Source organism: Acanthochromis polyacanthus, chromosome 13, assembly GCF_021347895.1.
Source record: "Acanthochromis polyacanthus isolate Apoly-LR-REF ecotype Palm Island chromosome 13, KAUST_Apoly_ChrSc, whole genome shotgun sequence".
Lineage (NCBI taxonomy): Eukaryota > Metazoa > Chordata > Actinopteri > Pomacentridae > Acanthochromis > Acanthochromis polyacanthus.
Window position 1 is genome coordinate 14457267 of NC_067125.1, and position 20928 is coordinate 14478194.

The following is a 20928-nucleotide window of genomic DNA, read 5'->3' on the forward strand; positions in this document are numbered from 1 at the left end:
TCCTCTGGAGAGATCGCACTCTTCTCTCCATTCCAGCCTTTCATTTTTACATATCATTTGCTCCACAGTCTCTAAACTCATATTTCCCTTGTTAAAACCCACTATTAGGTGATAGAAAGGATGGTTGAGTATTGAAATGCTGCCCAGCAGTTTTCTCGTCAAACCTGCAATAAAGTAGGAAGAAGCTGTAGTTGTAGTTGACCTTCTGAACCCCAAACAGTTTTCTGTAGTTTTTGCATCCTTGGCTAGAAGCACAGAGGACTCACAATGTTGTCTCTGCGGTATGATAAAGTTATAATGGCATAAATAATCCAAAAAAATTAACTGAAGTTGAATGTTTTGGATTATTTAACAAAAAAATACAAGTGCCCAAAATGAGGCCTCCACCTACTAGAGAGATTTGTTGTAAAGTTACAACTTCTACAAATTTTAGTTTTAGAGTTTCTATTTGGGTGGTCATATTTTTAAATGGGAACGTAACATATATTCATTTGGATGAAGCATTATGATTTTCCATGTCCATTTTGTCAAATGTCCCCACCAAACGGCATGTCACTTTTTTTAAAGACCATCAGAATGCTGCTTTTAGAGTTTATCATTCTAATAAGATGTGTAATTTTAGCATTATTTTAAACATATCATGCCTTTCAAACATACCAGCTGGTTTTGGGTTCAGAGGGTTAACTAACTTTATTTTAAATGTCCCACACGTTGAGACTAGAATATCTGTCACACTGACAAAATAGGTGCTTACTCACCTAATCTTTTGAAGATTAGATGCTAGGCTTGGAGGAAATCTTACATATATCAAAGTTTAAAGGGCTTATTAAACAAATCTTAAAGAATGGCTTACAAAACAGTGAAAAATTCTATTATTTATTCTATTACTGAGTCGTCTCCCTTAGGTTTCAGGTGTAGTAGGTCTTTCTCTAACTTGTCCTTGTCTCATCTGCATTTCTCTTCACAAGAAAAATCACTGAAGGATGAAAAGTTTCACATTCAGGTGGTTTCCTTGAAGGAGCGTGTGGCTCCCATTTGGGCTCCCAAACTGTCAGGCAGAAGTCATACCACTCCCTCCTTTATCTCCCTTCTCATTCTGTCCTCATCTGTCTCTTCTGTTTTAAATCACTTTGTTTTTTTTGTCTCCACAACACAGTGTGCACGCCTTCTCTCTGCTGCTGCTGCTACATGCCATATGATAATGTGTGCCATCTTGACTGTTAATGACTGTGCGGCTCTTCTGTTCGTACTTTCAGCTGTTTCTTCTTGCAGTTTATTTCTTTTTCGTTTTCGTTTTTCGATCTGATTTTTTTCTTTGTTCTTCTCCTGATTGCATGCTAGTCTCACAAGCGACTTTCCAAAGTAAGCATTACTCTTTTTTTCTGTTCTTCAAATATTTCTGTGCCCACCCTTCCCCCTCTGCAACGCCTCGTGTCTTGTGAGCTGCTCTGTGGAAATGTCCGAGCCCTGTTTGGAATGCTTCAACCTGAACCCAGCCTGCCCCCTGTGCACACTGTAACCGTTGCAAGCCACACCTGCACCCACAATCATAGCAGATGAACATTTATGACTCCCAACAAACACCACACAACATCACTCACTTCCTCTCCTTCCTGTTCCTCTACTGTCCTCTCCTTTGTTTACCTTTCTGGTGATATGAAATGTAGCAGACTACTTATAATATTATGCAATATTTGTATTGAGCTTGTACACACTGATCAGGATTAAGATAAGCTCTTTTTTGCAATTCAGTTGTAGAGAAATAAAAGAAAACAGAAAGCAAATTTACACATACATCTGTCAAATATTACAGTGATAAAAGTATGTTTCTGGTGCAAATCCCTAATAAAATAAATATTGAAAATAAATGTCTAAATTCCTTTCTCTGGTCCTACATGTGTCCTGTATCTCTCTTTACAAACTTACCTCACTGTTACAATGTGGCAACGAGAGCTTTGTCTCTGTAATTGCCCTTCTGTAGACGGATAAACTCTAAAAAAAAAAAAAAAAAAAAAAAAAAAGAAGTTCTGCCTGCATCCTTGTCCAGAGCTCCAGGCCTACATCATTATTTAGGCAGCTTCTCTGTTGCCACATGAGAGAATCCCTCCTTCTTTTCTCGCAAAATCTCCCTCCCCAACGTCCAAACGTACCGCAGTCTGGTGTCACGTTTTACAGCATCGCCCCTGCTGTTGCTTCATCCATCTAATTTGCCACTTGCCACACTTCATCCCACTTTTTTTCGGTCATCCATTGAATATACAGGCTGAGTATATAAAGACTCAGTGTATAGGGTCTTCTGATAGAATGGTCTTTTGTGTCAATAAAACAGGAGTTTAGTGTGATGAGGATCCTTTATTTTGCTGCTATGCATTCGTACATACAGATAGTAATTGATTTCATTATTCCTCTGCTCTGTGCCACCATCCAAAACCTCCCCAACCCCCCCACATGAGTCTCCGTGGTCTATAGTGGTCACATGACCCCAGACATGGCGTGAGGTCATCCCAGCCACGTGAGCCTGATCGCCCAAACCCTAATGCGATCCAAATGAGTTCATTCGGCGAAAAAGAGCCACCGTGCCCCGTGCAAGAATGGATAAACGATGATAATGGCGACAATGATACGACAATATTAAGCAGAACATGAGATAGCGGGTCAGGTTTAGTAGCACAGTGACATTTTCAAAATAAGCCCTCTGACACCGGTGTATTATATTCGCATTATTGTACCTCAGAGTTGTGTTTAAGCCGCAAACTCTTTGGGACTCAGCATCTTCTCTCTCAGTTTCCATTTCTTGTTCATGTTGCTCACTGCTTTGGTTAACGTTTTGTTTTCTCTTTAATTTTCTTTCAGTATGACAGACTAAACCTGATTAAAGTAAGCATTTCTTCTTGTTTTCATTTGACCCATTGACAATCCCTGCTGGCCCCATTAAATCCCCCGGCCCTCCACTTCCCCCATAGCTGTGCGACTATAGGATCCCCAGTTTCAGTCCCTCTTGTCCTCTCCAGTGCTTCCCATCCCCTGAATTAATGTGAAAGGAGAATCATTTTTTGAATTTTGTGATATTATTCATTTTAAAATGTTACAGATTTTGCATTTAGTAGTGTTTCTCTGTAGTGACAACTGGCACATTTTAGAGTAAATTCTTTTAAAGCCTTGATTCCAACTAATAGTAAACATCCCCATATGTGGTTAAATTTAAACCAAATATCGGGTGAATCACAGAGAAGTCCTGGATTAAATCGCTTACGTTTATTACCCCGAGCAGTTCTGGGTGTTTATTGCTCCTGCCACATTTTGACTCACTGTGACCTCATTTTTCATTGTAAAATTAGTCCTGCACCTTGATGGAAAAAGCACAACTATAAAGCAGAGAGAGCTAAAAATATTTTCAGAAGTGTCTTAAAGGTAGTATAGCACCGTTATGTCATAATTTTAAAAAGAAATGTACACTTTGATTACCTATTTTACATAAATCCTGGACTGAACATGTCCAGCATTTATACAAGTGCCCCCATTATAATTTATACTGTTCCTGGAAAAAATTATCACTCTACTTACTATGCATACTTTATGCCTTACCTTTTTATTTTGTTTCCATGCTTGTCTCTTCTATGTTCTGTTTAAACACAGCCTGCAGTTCAGCCCAAAGAAGTCCCTGAATTTTTTAATATGACTTTTAGTTGCAGCTGAGTCACTAGTAGGTTCAAAGTTACAACAAGATGCACAGAATTTTTAGTTTTTTACTGAATCCGGTTAGCACAAACAGTCCATTTTTGCTAGCCTAGCCGCGCTAGACAACCCATGGCAACGAATTTAATTCTCTGCCAGGGTGGGTCTAGTTACCCTCCATAAGGTCGAGGCTGGATTCTCCTAAAACTGGCCGGACCAATCACCATGAAGTGTAGAGTCAGAAGGCGGGCATAACTAAGTGACGACAGAGGTGCGACGATTCTGACAGAAACAACCGGAAACAACTAGCCTAGCCGCGCTAGACAACCCACGGCAACGAATTTAATTCTCTGCCAGGGTCAACAACAAAAACGACAACAGTCGTTGAGCTCCATTAGCACCGACTCTGAATAATCTTTCTGTTAACATGTCTGTAATATACTTGAGCTTCACCCATTGACTGTATAAATAAGGCTTCACCGAACTACCGTATCCTCTGATTTCCGGCGCTCTAGGAGCCTATTCGTTGCGCTGATTGGTTGTATACCTACCCAATTGCTGCAGAGTGATTTGATAGACAACCTTTTAGCCCGCCTCCCTCCCTGTCGAGCGTGCCTAGACCCTTGCGTCTTCAGAGCATGGGTCTAGCACGGCTAGCCTACATTTTTGCCACATTTTTAAATAAAATAAAGTGATTTTGTTAAAGCAGCAAGATCTTAAGCTTAGATTTAAAACGACTCAACACCCCTGAGTTTTCAGTCCCTTCTCTCTGCTGCTGCTGCCATTTAAACACCCCATTTGTGTGCAGTCACAATATGTAGTTTATTTTTGTATAAACCATTCTGTCGCAAATATCACACCCTTGCTAGCTTGCAGTCACACAGAGTCAAACACAATGGCACACATGCACACCTTATCCAGACAGTGGCCTCAAAGTAATTCCTCTCTCGTGTCTCTGTCACCTTCAAATCAGATTAGCCCACATTAGCCCAGCCATCGTCACCGCCAGGCCTCGGGCCTCCTCCAGCAGCTCGTTGCTCGCTGACGCCACACACGGCAGATACCCACCGAACCAACAGGCCCAGACAGAACTCAGGATAGAAAGAAAATTTGTTTACGGTGTTTGAAACAATAAATTTACGATTAGCGAAGCTTCATTTAGCTTGTGATGAGTGTTTCTGGGGAAGGAGATTATGAAAATATGAAAACTTGTGTTAACATATAATATTTGTCTCAGTCTTTGGATATTTTATCATAATTAAAGGTAATTAAAGGTATCAAATTAGTAAAAATGTGCTAATGTTTAACTGTGGTCAAAACAATCTAAAACTAATCAAAACATCACTAAAGTACAAATTTTATCAGTAGTTCATTTTGTTATTGCTTCAGCTTAAAATGTAGTGCTTTTGTTTATTTTACATCTGTCGTCAGAAACATGCTGTGTGATATTTTAATTTACTCCTTTGTCCCCCTCCTTGTTTTCTCTTCCTTGTTTGACCCTTTGAATGATCACCTGCATGTTTCCTCTCTTGTAGTTTTGCTCTTAGACCATTAGACAGGAAAGTGTGTCTGTGTGGCTGGAAAATGCTGTAATGTTGTAGTCAAAATTAGGAAATATCTCTGCTGCCCTCTTCTGTTAACAATTATAAAAAAAAAAAACCTAATTAATTGGTTATTTATAAAGAGCACACGATATAAATGATAACAAATGACCACTGAAATATTTCACACATTAATTTGCTCACAAATGCTCTCACAAAGATGTTTCGCAAATCAGATAAATGTACAAGTTTGTTCCTCAAAACTCTTATTTCCAGAAAGGTAACTGAATGATTTTTAAAGACAGAGACGGACGTTTTGTGGTACATGTGTGTTTAATAAATAAAAAATACAGTAACACAGTTTGCTAACGCTCTTCATGACGTTTGGAGTGAAGTTACTTTCAGTTCCACCAAATCGAGGAGCAGATTTACTCGTGAAATCTTTTTATTTTTCATTTCTCTTGAGCGCATAAATAAGTGAACTGGAAGAGAATTTCACCCCACATTTCTCGCATCACTTTGAGGTTCAAAATGGCACACATGATCTAAATTATCTTGACATTTCACTGTAAATTCTATCTGGAAATTGTGTCAGACGCAGGAGGACTTTGACACCTGCTGTGACTTGTTATTAGTACGATGATCATGTTGGGAATATCTGTGTCTGAGCCTGCTGCCGTATTTTTACTAGCTTCACAGTATTGAACACATCCTCTCTCTTCCTTTCTCTCTTTTTCCTCCTACAGAAGAGCCAAAGCTGGTACAACGTAAGTCAAACCTTGTTTTTATTTCTACTGCGTGTGTTTTTAAGTCATTTAAGATGTGTGTGTGTGTGCTGCTGCTGTGTGCTCATGTCATGTGTGTGACTCCTGAAGTGTCCTGGACTTGTTTTCAATGACGAGCGCTCCTTAGAAGTTGAACAGTCGTCGCCCTTGACCCTGTTTACTGGAGCACCAAACCTCCAGTGTGGGTTATTGGTTCTCTAGGCTGAGATTAGGAGGGGCTTAGAAGAGCAACAGGTGGGCAGGTCTAATGAGGGAAAGCAGGGTAATGGAAAGACTACAGTAATTAGAGCTTTAAATTAGAGATAAATATTTTACCAAAGATTCTTCCTCATGACGCAGTATAGACTGAGCAGTCAGAATGCTGCAGTTTACTTTTGCACCACAAGATGGTGTCCTAACGCCGTCATATTTTTCTCAGATGGGGTTGGCCACTTGGCAATTACTTTCAACCTTTACACTTAGCGGGTGCCAGTAAATTTGATTAAGTCCACAGGCTACACAGGAATGAGTGTGTTGGACTTATGTTGGAAACCTACTTTCTCCAGAAGTGTCTCTATTGGATTTTTTTCCCATTCTATGTTGTTTTATTTCTTTTTTTATTTCCTGTGTGTACACTCTTCCCCTCTCTCCCCAGCATGAAAGACAACACATCCTGAGAGTAAGCATGACTTGTATTCTTGTGCAACCCCAGATATCTTTCTGTCTCTCTTGCTCCCAGACTGGTGGGATGTTAACATCCCTCCTGCCTGTTTCTCATTCCATTGACTTCACTCAGTGTTGTTACCACCTAATAGCAAAGCCACACTTTGTAGGAGTGAAGTTAAACTACACCTATCTTAAATATTTATCCAGCTAAAGCCATTTAGTTTCAAATACAGACTGGTTCTTAGTTAGTGGTCTTATTTATTCCTTTGAAATTAGCATTGACTGTAAGAACACTGGGGGTTTCTATTTTACAAGTCCCTTAGATGTAGTCAAAGGCCTGTCATCGCACAAATATCTATTTCTGGCTTGCAACAGGTGGTAACAAGCACACCGAGTTCCTCACTGTACTAAACAAATCAACAAACCATCACAAGGGCCTCTGGACGAGCCGTGGGAATGGAGCATGGTGCTTTAGGTTGTGGCATGTTTCCCTCCAGCCCGACTCTTTTTTTTCCCCTCATGTTGTGCTAAACATGGACACCAAGACCGTTTGGTTTCAGGGTCCGGGGTTTATGGAAGGAGGACAACGCAAAAACCTCCCTGCATGTAATGAGAACTGCTGTTGTGTTCAAAAGAGGCTTGGTCCAACAGTCCAGAAAGCTTCCTAAGTGCTTCTCTAACGTACTCACCTTTAATACATCCTTCCCATTCCCTCTGTTGACCTACTCTTATGAAAGAAGCATAGCAGATAATAATGTAGAATAATCTTGATGTTGCACTGACTAAAAAGATCATGTTTAACAGATGTGATTATATCATTTTCAAACGTTTCACAACCTTATAGTTCCTGCAACTTAGTCCCCGAGTCATGTTTTCTTAACCCTCTGAGCTCCAAGCAGTTTCTGGGCATTTATTTTCTCTTGGGCTCATTTTTCACTCCAGCGTAAACTCCTGCACGTCTGTGGAAGCAGCGCAACCATGGCTAGAAGTAAAGGAACTCATAACTGTCTTCTGTGTAGTTTGATACATTTAGAATGCCATGAATCAAAAACAAGAAAATGTTGTTGTTGTTTTTTTACATTAGCAGAATTTTTTTCCAAGTGTCCATAGATCTTACCAACATTTCTGGGAAAAATTGTGACTCTACATTAAATTTTGTCATGGAGTTCAGAGGGTTAAATGATAAAGCTGGATATATTCAATTTTTTATTGTCAATAAGTCCCAGTCAGCCCAAAACCAACAATGAACTGATCCAATTAATGAATATTTTCTGATATATCTCATGTGTTTGTGCGATAAAGTTGCATTGTTGTCCAAAAACTGTTAAAAAAAAACCCATCATTAATTAAAATTAAAAACATTGAGTGAAAATACAATATAAATCAACTGATGGTTTTTTTGGTCTAAATTCCACCATTCTGCTCCCTGAAATACTGACATAGTGAATCAATCAGCAGCTGAAAACAAAACATACACTTTTAACCCAATCCAGACTACAGTGTAGAAAATAACTCAGGCTTCTCTGTGAATGAGACTAGCAGTATGCAACTTTTACTGAAGAGTGACACAAATGGCAAGTTGAAGTGTAAGATAGTGGTAAATACTGACACACAATGAACAGTAGCACTAGTCAGTCAGCAACGGGACTCAAGTGAAAACACAGCTATATCTATCTACAGCTTGCTAGCTCATATTACCCACCATAAGCTACCAGTTACACCCAATCAAACAAGACTGTATAAGATGAAGGAAGTGTGCATTGTACTGTATGTGGCTTTTAAATTCATCTTTTTACCTTCAAGAACAATCTTGTTAGCATGTCCATATAGTGGTTTTTGTTTACTAGAAGCCACATATTGAATGAGATAAGCCGTCAACATCATTGCTGAGCATTTCCGCCTTGAAACTGCAGTGCACCGATGATGGTCTCAAAGACATGGGTTCAGATTTCGGTTTCATACAAAACAAATGCAAGGAATTAAGTCTTTTTGCTTGCAGGGTGGGACTTTCTGTAACGTTATTATTCTTCAGAATCGGTGTTCTGTTCAAATGTGTATGGCCGAATTAATCCAGTGTTGCAACTTGCCATTGCGTAGCATAAAGTAGTTTGAAAGCGTTTGAGCAGAGTCCAATGTGAGCTGGTGTGCTTGAGCTACAGCAGGTGCACCAAGGGTAGGTCAAAGTTAGAAATGGGGACTTCCTAGATTTGCAAATTCTGGAATAAATAATGTTGTAGAGTTACTCCTAAGTCATTTCAAGACCATATTTACACAGAATGGGCCTCTAAATATGTAGCTTTGATTCACAGAGATGAGTTTTTAGGTATTTAATCAGTTCCTGTCTGGTTATTTAATAATAACCAGAGAGGAACTTTAAAGCTTCAAATCCTCAGTTGGATCAAATGAGCTTGGGGCTGTGCAGCACGGACAGGGTGGAAGAGAGAGAAAATGGAAAACACACTAGTGTCTGTAAGATTGACAACACAGACAGCAAGTGTAGAATAACACCAGTCAGTATTTTACCTGCTTCCCATACAGTTGCTGCTGTGGGTTCTCCTGAGCATACACTCAGTCTGTTGCAGAGGACTAGTGCAGCAACCAGTTTAACTTACACCCAACCACACAAACATTTAGCAAAAATAAACACCATGTGTACAGCACCACTTACATTTCTCACAATGACAAAAGACTCTACTTTTCAAGAAGGATCGACACCCTATCGTATCTGTTTCTCACTCCTGTGATTAGCCTGTGTCTCTGGGTCCCAGTACATTACTGTACAAGCAAAGAGAGGCTGATCAGACATTTAACAGCTGTACCTGTCAACCCAGCCTGACACTGCCTCACCTCTCCCACCAAGCTGAGCAAGACCACACACCATGGCCACAAAGTCCTTTGAAAATCTTTAAAATCAATTATAATTTCTTGAATAATACATGTGTTTCTGAAGTGCACTGACAGCGAGCACAGTCTTCAAACCATGCTGACATAATCTTTTGTGGTTTTAAGAAAATTAGTCTTTTAAGACTAATGGCTTACAACACCCAATGATTCGTGAGAATAGAAGGTTTCCTAGCTTTTTTGTCTTTTTGCCAGTGTCAATCACGGGTTAATTTGCCATTACAACTTATTTGCCATGATGAATTTAAATTTAAAATATGTTAATCGGTATCAGGACTGCACTCCTGACATTGTGTCCACATACAGCCATTAACTAAAGCTCCGTCAACCAGTGTAACACATTCAACAGATTCTTTTAGTTCATTTGGCTCTGACTGACTGAATCTGAGTGTTGTTTCTTCATCCACCTGCATGTGAGACAGTATGTGTATGTGCACTTCTACATGGCAGTGATGATCTCCCATGGCACTGAAACCGCAGTGATTAAAAACCAACCCGTCCTGATGTGAGTTCTGAGCCTGTATGAGAAACACACAGCGCCTGTTCATCTTTGTTTCTGAGCAAGTTTGTCACAATGCTTGTGTGGTAATCATAGCCACAGGCTTCAGGAAGTAAGCCACGAGAGGAAAAACACCAACAAACAGTACAATAAGCAAGATCTGTACTTTAGACAGTATAAATTAGTAATGAATTTTTTTGATCTACTCAGATGGTGTGTACGTCAGTGCTTCCTCACCTCATACCTCACCTGGCTTTCTACCAAATGCAATGTAGCCGTGCTTAATGATGATGGGTTTATTGTTACTAGCATAAATACTCAGTTCCCCCAGTACACACTAAAACCCCACCCCGGTTTACAGTACCAGTCTCTTCCATCTCCTACTGTTTGTTCAGAAAGTTAATAGTTAACCAAATCAATGCACGTTGTTCGTCGGCAGCCCTGCCTCATCCCGAGTCACATACTGTCACCTGAACTCTGGATGCTGCATCAGTCACAATGGCCTCTTTCTTTGCTTGAGTTATCCAAGAAAATAAAATGATTGAGCAGAAATAAGGATGTCTTTCAGGAAGTCATTTTGAGGAATGACACCCCCCCCCCCCCCCCCCCATCCCCCCCAAAAAAATACTGTTAAGTTTCATTCACATCATATACAGACACCCACAGTCTATGTGAAGGCCTTTTTTTTTTTTTGTTAATAGCTGCGGTTACACTGTTTTTCCAAGAAGCCTTTGAATGAGGATTATTTTCCAAAGCTCATCTATTTTCCTGCTTCGGATTGTCTCCTCAGCGTCTGGTTTAAAGGGAATGCTGGGAAACAGCAGCAGAGGAAAGGTGGGACTCATGGATTCTGGATTCCAGTGTGCAAATGTGGGTCACACATTTGCTTCTTCTGGCAGGAGTCAATGAAATTCAAACTGCTGCCCACCTTCTTGACCGCTGAAGTAGTTTTGGCCAAGAATAGCAGCAGGACATGCACATCAATTGTTCTTCAAAGCGCTGCTAAAATAGGCGCTGTGAGCCCTGCACGTTTCTCGCCTGTTAACAGACGGTGATCAAGTATCAAGACTACATGAATGGCCTCCATACCAAGGCAGAGAGAGACACCTTCATACCTCCGGTGCCTTCTGTGTCTGGAAATCAACAGTAATCAGAGCTTTTGATACCTTTAATTTGGATTCCAGCTGGGTTTTTTATACTTAAAATAAGCAAAGAATTATTTACAGTTTATTTGTTCAACCACTTCGCTCTGCAATTTTAGCTCTGGCCTGCGACCCAGTGCAGACCCTGTCAAGATTGATGGTGTTGTTTTGCAGACGGAGGTAACTGGAGGTTATGCTCACATCTGTTCTCTGTAACTCAATCACTTGGTCAGAGAGCAAGACGGACTCAACGCATACCTCAACAGACTGAGAACATTATTTTTCTTTCCTTTTTGTTCGGACCTGTTCTTTTTCTCCTCGGCCTCTCACTTTGCAGCCGCAGCTTTGTTTGTATTAGTACTCCACTCCACAAAGTAAACTTACTTCATTCTTTGCTGGTCGTAAACAGGCCAATTACAAGGCACTCAGACCTGTACAGCAGGACACACACACTCTGCACACATACTTACTAGGAGGAGTAAGCAAGAAAAAAAAAAGGAAAACGCTACTGGCATGATAATAAAGGACTTGTTGGCCAGGGTTACTAGAGGGCAATGGCCGCAACTCCTCTCCCTGTGTGTGTGGAAGGAAGTGAGAGAGTCAGAGAACGACAGAGAGAGACAAGGATCATGTGGCTGGAGTGCGCCGCGTCCACTGTTCAACGCTGAAAGGGAGCAGCACCCAAAACAGGGGGCGGATACCACAGCTTCCAAACCACTGGACTCACCATCTGTCTGCTCTTATTTTCCAAACCTACTGAAACTGACAAGTCCTGCAACGTCAGAGGAGCCCACTTGGGCCACGCTTTTGGAAAATTCACTTCCATCCAGGCGCCAAAAAGGGGGATCTGGCGCGGCGAATATGGAAGTGGATGAGGATTGCTCGATGTCGGAGTGGGAGGCCGTGCTGGAGCTGGATGAGGCGTTGGCGGGGTGGCTTCTGCAGGGTCCAGCTAGAGGGGAGTGGGGTTGGGAGTGGGGATGGGCTGCCTCGGACCTTCAGGACCCCGAGTGGGACACTGAGGAGATTCCTGCTGTAAGTTGAGCTGTGCTTGAAGGAGAGCGATGGGGAGAAAACATGCAGCGAATTTAGAAGCATTTTGGTTTGGATTTATTTAGCTCCAACAGGACAAAGTCGCAAAGGAGAAGGTCGACAGAAAGACTTTGTAGCATGAATTGTCTTTACTGTATGTTGCTGTAAGCATAGGTCTGTGGTAATTCCCCTCCACTAAATAAAACAACTGGTTTGCTTATGAGTCATAGCTATTTGAACTCCTCTAAAGCTCACAGGGGACTGTTGTTTGGAGTAATCATCAGGTTACTAAGTGAGTAACTGAATTTATGAACAGCGTAGGTGTGTGTTTGGTTGTTCGTAGACTAGAGGATTCTTTTAAAAATCATGCTAGTGTGTGCAGTTAATTTCAGAGATGTCACCCACATGTTTCTCAAAGGCGACTACAAGCAGAAAGAGATACTCCCAAGCCGTATTTCAACTCCCTTTATTTTAAACACCTGACTTGGACGTGAAAGTGCAGTTCTTTTCCCACCAGCCGATCCAAAGGAATATGCTTTTTTCTTCTGTTGTAGTGTACCTCTTGTTACCGTATTGGCAGCTATTGTTTCCTGAAGCTTTCCTGTTGAAGGAAAGCATCTGGCACAGACAGTGAGAGCTCTCACTCTGGCACACATTTGAAGATTTTATACTTCACAGGCTCGCTCTGCAAATAATCAAGTCTGCCAAAGCCAAGCAAAAGAGAAAGTGTGATCATATCAAATGGGATGTTCTTCCCAGAGCTGCAAAGACTCTCTTTGTTAATCAATCCACTCTGTAGAGTTTTGTTTACACTTGAGGTTTCATCTGTTGTCCTACCCCTTGACAAAAGCCTCTTTGTTAGAAACATGTTGCTCTATAAAACAAATGTGACTCATGTTATTACATCTAAATTGTACTTCGGGCAGCATGTGTATTGTATGATCTGCACCAGGCTGACTTTGTATGGACTGCGCTTTAATTCACTCTTGTTACTGAGTATGAGTAGCGATGCGGCCTTACAGATATCTCAGGCTACATACCTCTGCTTGCCATTCATTCTACTTCCATTTCCAGCACTTGTTAAAATCCCCCACAGAATGAAAGTCGGGGTATGACTAAAGTAAACCAGACATCCTGATAAAACCTGTGGGGGGTTTTAACAAGGTCGTCTCACGTGCTCATGGAAAGAAATAACCCGCGACGACACTTGTGAGCGAGTGAGAGAGCATGAAGATGCAAGTGTGAGTTTTTAGCAGCATATATGTGAGTGTGCGTGGTGTTTCTGACTCTGCCTGTCACTGCAGGTGCTGAGCCCGACATACAAACAGCGCAATGAGGACTTTAGGAAACTCTTCAAGCAGCTCCCTGACACAGAGAGACTCATTGTGGGTGAGTGGATGCCATGGACACACTGGGGCCATCTGAGGACTGGCAGGGTGCAGACAGCCTGCTAGTAATTAGAAAATGATTAATCTTCATCGAACAGAGAGGACACAGACAAATATCGGCTGATCCAAGTGTCTTGCATCATGGTGTGGTTGTAATTCTCTAGAATTCACAAACAGTTTTTAGAGATCTTCTTCTGCTTATTTAGAGGAACCTCCAACCCAATAACGAACCTTTCTGGCACTAAGAGCTACAGTACATCCTGCACACCTTTGTAATGTCACAAGCTTTGTTGGTTTGTTGTTGCATGAGTTTCCCACTCTCTAATGAATACGGTCATTGTCTGAAATGCCTCGACTTGCAGTATGGTGATGAGGAGTTCACGTCTAATAAACAAGATGTGCACAGTGCTGAAATGCACAAGTGACCTACTTTTTTACATTACACAAGTAACACTTGTTTGTATGTTGCTGTTTCTGGGCCGAGTTATTTATATATTTCATGTCTTAATGATGTAGTTTGTAATTTTCCCATCATACTTAGTGTGTGGTAGTAATCCTTCGTTGATTCTGCGTGCCTTGCAGACTACTCCTGTGCTCTTCAGCGGGACATCCTCCTGCAGGGACGACTCTACCTCTCTGAGAACTGGATCTGTTTCTATAGCAACATCTTCCGCTGGGAAACACTGGTATGGTTGTTAACTCCCCGCACCTCTGCACTTTTATATTGGCAGTATTGGGTCATATATGTGTGTGCGTGTGTGTCCCTGAATGCATAATTGTGTGCATTTGCATGTGTTTGCATGTAGCTGACAGTGCGGCTAAAAGACATCTGCTCGATGACGAAAGAGAAGACCGCTCGCCTCATTCCCAATGCTATCCAGGTCTGCACAGACACTGAGAAGGTAAATGATAACGAATTAGGGAATCGAAGCATTTTCTCTTTTTTTTTTTCAATTGTAGAAAATTGACTGAATATGTTGTAAGATCTAATCATCTTCACCATAAGAGACACCAGGGAGGACTTGAGATATAAAATCTTTCTGATACAGGAAGATTAGTGATTTAATCTTTTCACATATTGGGGGAGGGGGATGTTTCTGTCACTGTCTGGGGAATGGTTGAAAAGATAATAATTCCCATCATCACTGCCAAAATAGACCACTAGGAATTAAGATAATCGCACACTGGAAGAGTTTAAACCATGCTCCACAAACTGTTCTTTAATTGTAATTTCATTTCTGTAGTTAGTGTTATTTAGTGTTCTGAAACATGGTTGCTTTTCACTCTTCACAGCACTTCTTCACCTCGTTCGGAGCACGGGACAGGACGTACATGATGATGTTCAGACTGTGGCAGAATGCGCTGCTTGACAAGGTAAGAAAATCTGCTCTGTGACTGTTGCATTTTGCTTATACCCATCTCAAACAGGGTTGTTGTACATTTGCGTCACATAGGTCGATTGCACGACGAGGAAATGTTGCATGGCGCTCTTTGTTTTCAGTGGTGTATTCTCAACTGTCTTCATTCCTTATTTGGGTTTGTTTGCGCCTTTTGCAGCCCTTGTGCCCCAAAGAACTGTGGCACTTTGTTCATCAGTGCTATGGCAACGAGCTCGGCCTAACCAGTGACGATGAGGACTATGTTCCCCCTGATGATGACTTCAACACCATGGGGTGAGTCTGATTATTCAGCAGCATTAGTTACTATGGCTACCACCATAAACATTTTCAGTTGATTACCTAATTACCCAAATTAGAAAATGATTACTGCTCCCAATATGAGCCATAACAAGCAACACTCACATCCTCTGTCACGTACCAGAATGTATGCTCACTCCAGCTCCCTCAGGTAATCCATTTAGATACGCAATTTCACACATAACATCCTTTTCTCCTCAGAAATTATCTCTATGCTAATTTGCTCTGCAAACTAAAGAGTTTGCGTTAAACTTCTTGGTTTATCAGCTGGGTGTGATGCTGCTGAGGAACTAGAGAATCTCAAAGTCTGCAAAAGATGCAAGAGAGTAAATACTGTACTTGTCTAAAGGCTTAAAAGATCATTCTGTGCTCTGTCTCTTTGTTCATGTCTGAAGCGGATTTACTAGAGGAAATCAATATAGAGTTATGGTTTGGTCCCCAGTGACAATGATAAAGGAAAGAAGTCACATCAAAGCCGGAATTGAGGTCAAATGTAAAGCTCCATAAAGATCCTGAAGTGATTATGGCTTAATAAGAGATTATCGTCGGCAAATCTGTTAGTAAATTAGAGATCATTTTCACTTCCCGGACGCTTAGACTTGTTTCAAAAATGCTAATGCGATCAGAAAACAGCCACTTTAAAATGGCTTTAAGGTTCTTGCGTCTGTGTTATACCACATGTCAAATGTTTGTTTTTTAATCTAATAGGACCCAATAAGCAAAATCATGCTATGAGAAACCAGCAAACACCGTTTCATGACATCTTTGTTACAAGACTCTGGTCAAGGAGATGAGACAGAGCTTAGTAAAATTCTTTAATGCCGTGGTTCTCTTGTGCCTTCAGGTTCAGTGAAGAGATTCCCAATGAGGAGAATGAGATTAACAATGACAACTTGTCAAAGAGCAGCGCAGAGGCCAAGCCTGAGGGGAGCCCTCCTCCGATACACAAGAAGGTCATCCCAAACAGCACCATCCCCAGCCCTGGCAACCATGACACACCCATCACAGTAAGTTACATACAACATCTACTGTGTTTTAACACCAACACACGTTTAAACGGCGATATGCAAAGGTGGATTCAAGTGCAACACATCTGCTGGTCAGAATACTTTAAGGTTAATTGTTGACAAGATTTAAATGTCAGCTGTGTGGGATTTAGAGGATCTATTAGCAGATATGGAACGTACTATTTATAATTATGTTTGCTTTAGAGCATAATCACCTGTAATCATAAATCATCGTGTGCTTTTGGCTTAAAGTGAGCCTTTCCTATCTATTTAGGGAGTGGACACTGAACTACAAAGCCTGTCATGTTTCACCACTACATTCCAGTAGCCCAAAACAGACAAATCAAACACTGGCTCTAAGGAGGACTTTTCAAGTTTTACACTGAAATGCAGCTTCTCCTGCATACTTAGGGAGTTAGGGATTTTTAGTTGGCTGTAATCTGCAGCCTCACCACTGGATGTCATTAAATCCTACACACTGGTCCTTCAGCATGACATATCTTTGCTAATCAATGCCTGTCTTGTTCCTTTCCTCAGTTTGAGCTCCCAGCGGAGGAATATGCCGACTGCCTTCCAGACGGCGAGCTGCTGGCTGTGCCTCTGTTGGTGGAGGACAAGAACGAGACCAGCGGGCCTGGTGGTCCTGTCCCCTCACCGTCACTGGACTTCAACGACAACGAAGACATCCCCACCGAGCTCAGTGACTCCTCAGAAACACACGATGAAGGTAACTGCAGGAAACATAATATACCTATCGATTTCAGGTGAAAATACATAATGTGGCGGACAGACGTATCCCTCGTTTTTTCGGTAATGCCGTGAAGAGATTTTAACAACTTTCTTTGCTGTGTAGGTGAGGTACAGGCCTTCCATGAGGATCTGAACGGCAGACAGTACATCAACGAGATCTACAAGTTCAGCGTAGACAAACTGTATGACATCCTCTTCACAGAGTCTCAGTTCATGAGTGATTTCATGGAACAGCGGCGATTCTCAGGTCAGTACCAGTGACCTAATGTCTTACCTCTGTGGAGACAGTTTGAGCCAAAAGAGCAGCCCCCTCCAGGCTTCATTTAATAGCAACTATCTTCCACCGTGTTGCTGTTCAGATGTGGTGTACCATCCCTGGAAGAAAGAGGAGGCTGGGAATCAGACCAGGGAGATCCTGTACACCATCTCTCTATCCAACCCCTTGGCCCCTAAAACAGCTACAGTCACTGAGACACAGGTAAATTCAGCACAGCCAGGTCAGAAACATTTGTTTTTGGTCGTGTTTGACTCCTCTAAATAACAGTCTTTTTATTCTTTGTCTTTTTTTAATCAGACTCTGTACAAAGCCAGTCAGGAGAGCGAGTGCTACATCATCGACGCTGAGGTCATCACACATGACGTGCCCTACCACGATTACTTCTACACGCTCAACCGTTACATGCTCACAAGGGTGGCCAAGAACAAGTGTCGGTTACGGTGAGAAAGACGTGATCGGATACTCAGAGAGCTGCATGCAATTATTAATATTTTCACTGTTTTCAATCATTTGTCTAATTTATTATCAATAGTTTTTTAAAAACAACTTTAGGTTTGAACTTGCTCTCCTTTTATATCATATTGAAAAAGACTATAATATGTGCAATGTGTATTTCTGTCTGTCTCAGAGTATCAACAGAGCTGCGTTACAGGAAGCAGCCATGGGGCCTGGTGAAAGGTTTCATAGAGAAGAACTTCTGGAGTGGACTAGAAGAGAACTTCCGTCATCTCGGTAATCTTCAGTGTTGTGGTTGATCACATTGTTTAAAAGTGGTCCAACCTGATGTCATGAACACTTAAAAACTTAGCTGAGAAAATCTGACATTCCCATGTGGTTTGAGCACATTAGTAGTGGAAATGTATTGTTACCTCCTTTCTGAAGACAAAATGTTGTTGCATTACTTTTTTCTAAATATGAATTTAACAGTAACACAGGATTTTGTGCTTGAATCATGTAAGTACTGTACTTATTGTCTATTATTAAACAGAAAAGACGTGAGAATGGAGAAGTGATTGGTCTGCACTATAGTTGCAACATGTGTGTAGCCAACAAGTCAAGCATCTTTAACTCTCAGAACCTTACATCCAAATTCACGTCCCTTTTTCTCATTTGAATTACTTCTGAAGTGTTCATTGCTGCAAGGTTTGAAGCATAGCAAATAAAACTGCATAACTTGACCCTTCCAACCACGCCAGATGCTTGTTTGTGCAAGAAAGTGTTGGACAGAAAAAGGATTTTGAATGTACATCAAATTTAATCATAGTTAAAAACACCATACGTCCCTGCGTCCATCTTCACATCTGTTACTCTCGATTGAATAACTCGTGAACTCATCATTGCACAGATAAGGATCACATGTCACAAGAGAGAGAGGAACCGCAGATTTGAAATGATGCTTGGAGCTCATTTGAACCCATAATGACATTTTGAGTACAGATCAACCTTGTGCTTAGTGATAGTTTTACTAATTTTCCCTTTTCACATCCCTGTTTCTCATTTGAAGAAGTCACAAAGTCTGCAACAATTTCATCATACAGAATGTTTTTTTTCCTTCACATGAAGACTAGCATATAAAGTCTGAAACGATAATCATACGACACGATGGAAGATCTGGATAATGAAGGCAAAAAAAAGCAAAATACAACATTTTTGGCTAACCCTTATAATGACCAAAATAACAGCTCAATTAAAGGTAGTGCCGTAGCGTTACAAGAACGTGTTGTAAATCAGATGTCTTCTTCTTTCTCAGAGCTGGAGTTGTCCAAGCTGGAGGAAATACTGACTGAGTCCCACCAGCTGTCTCCAAAGGCCAAGGTGGTGAAGAACTCCTCCGTGAGGCGAAAGAAGAGGCCGCTGCCCCACATGCGCAGCCAGCATCTGGACGAGGCCCTCAGCCCCGTTACCACGCCGACCGACGAGGAGGTGATTCAGAGGATCAAACAAGTGGCGGGCTCCACGCAGACCAGACACCAGAGTCCAGAACACCACCACCACCTGCCCGGAGGCATGGCTCTGTACAGCGTCTCCAAACTGCTGCTCATCATCAGCTTTGTGTACGCAACACACACACATACACACACACACAGTCATTCATGTAGGGGTGCCTGCATATGTGTCCATTTAGATACAAATACAAATTTGACCCACAAGTGGGCGCACATCCTCATGTCACATAGTGGAATTTCTCTGACTCACATGTTGCACATCTTCGTCCATTTTTCCAGTAGAATGTGGAGCCTTTGTCTGACCTACAGTTGAAAATTAGTGTTTTATTCTTTGTTTTTTGTTACAAATATCTCACTGTTGTTCTTTGAGTGTAACTCCTTTCTCCTCTCTTTTCATTGCCATCCATAGGATCTGTCTCAGGTATATCTGTTTTCTGACTAGCCAGTAGGCCCAGATGCATGTGTTTATACTATTTGAATGTATTTCCATTCCATTTGAATGTATTTCCATTCCCATGGCAGCTAATTATTGACAAAAATGCCTCACGTGCTGACTTTTGTTTGTTTCTTGCGCTTCTTTAGTCTCATCCTGCTGGTGTTCCTCAACATGATGCTTTTCTATAAGCTGTGGATGCTGGAGTACTCTGCACAGTCTTTAACAACCTGGCAAGGTCTGCGGCTTCATGAAAGGTACGCAGGCACATACGTACATTCTACACTTTTTTCTCATCTGTTTTTTATACAGAACTCCTTTATCATAGAGAGTCAATAAAGTTGATTTTAGAGGCATTTGAGGATACAAAAACCTAATCAGTGCAGACTGAAGGGAGTTCTGCTGGAGTTATTTGGTGTAACTCAGACGGACTCATGCACACACACACTCTAAACTATATCCATATGGCCCTTGACATGTGTGACAGGAAAACACTGAGCTTCTAAAATTACCCCTGAATAGCTCTGGGCTTACTGAAACAATTTAGCAAACTGTTTGTTGGCAGTCCCTCAAAATGGAAATCATGCTTCAGTGGCTGCACCCTGATGTAGCTAATGTATGTGTGTGTGTGTGTTTTTTTCCCAGTAAACTGCCTCAGACGCAGATGGAGTGGGCCCAGCTCCTGGAGGCGCAGCAGCGTTACCATGACGCCGAGCTGCAGAAGTGGAGGGAGATTATCAAGTCGTCGGTAGTGCTGCTAGACCAGGTACTGAGACACACAGAGAACATGGTGTTAGACAGTTTACCTACACTTCTACATCTGTTGGGTGCGTAAACAAAGCTTCAGTTTGTAACTACACTAAGTTCAGCCAGATGCCATGGAAGCTAGCTGGTTAAACAACCCCTGATCTGAGTGGAGCAATGACGGACAAGAGGCCATTTTTAAGAGATGACCTAAATACTGTCCTGTATTTAGCTCTGAACAAACATGCTGTAAAACATGGAGTTAATTTCTCTAAGCGGACAGCAAGCTTGTTTTGCAAGCACACTATTTCACAATATGTGACCAATTTAGCATTGTAAAACACATTGCATCCCCTGCTGTGAGCCAGTAAACCTCCACTGCTGCAGATACGGCAAGTCAAGCCATGTACTAGTTCAAACCCTGTGCAGACAAAATCTGAAAAAACCAGTTCCTTGTGGATTTCTC

The 20928-nt window shown here is 41.5% G+C and overlaps 1 protein-coding gene across 18 annotated transcripts in view; it reads left to right on the forward strand.

Moving 5' to 3' along the window:
• gramd1bb (GRAM domain containing 1Bb) overlaps window positions 1-20928 on the forward strand; it is a 125146-nt gene that overhangs the window by 99369 nt on the left and 4849 nt on the right. For 10 of the 18 annotated variants that reach the window (XM_051957864.1, XM_051957863.1, XM_051957880.1 and 7 more), the window contains 18 exons: window positions 1342-1362; window positions 2854-2877; window positions 5963-5983; window positions 6636-6659; window positions 13525-13609; window positions 14191-14294; window positions 14415-14510; window positions 14902-14982; window positions 15166-15281; window positions 16150-16312; window positions 16850-17039; window positions 17166-17309; window positions 17422-17540; window positions 17637-17779; window positions 17968-18071; window positions 19090-19393; window positions 19868-19975; window positions 20364-20484. In XM_051957864.1, coding sequence (XP_051813824.1) covers window positions 1342-1362; window positions 2854-2877; window positions 5963-5983; window positions 6636-6659; window positions 13525-13609; window positions 14191-14294; window positions 14415-14510; window positions 14902-14982; window positions 15166-15281; window positions 16150-16312; window positions 16850-17039; window positions 17166-17309; window positions 17422-17540; window positions 17637-17779; window positions 17968-18071; window positions 19090-19393; window positions 19868-19975; window positions 20364-20484 — 1968 coding nt within the window. Of the gene's footprint in view, window positions 1-1341; window positions 1363-2853; window positions 2878-5962; window positions 5984-6635; window positions 6660-10750; window positions 12224-13524; window positions 13610-14190; window positions 14295-14414; window positions 14511-14901; window positions 14983-15165; window positions 15282-16149; window positions 16313-16849; window positions 17040-17165; window positions 17310-17421; window positions 17541-17636; window positions 17780-17967; window positions 18072-19089; window positions 19394-19867; window positions 19976-20363; window positions 20485-20928 lie in introns of those variants that run through there. The other 8 variants (XM_051957866.1, XM_051957865.1, XM_022190349.2 and 5 more) reach the window with 8 other exon arrangements.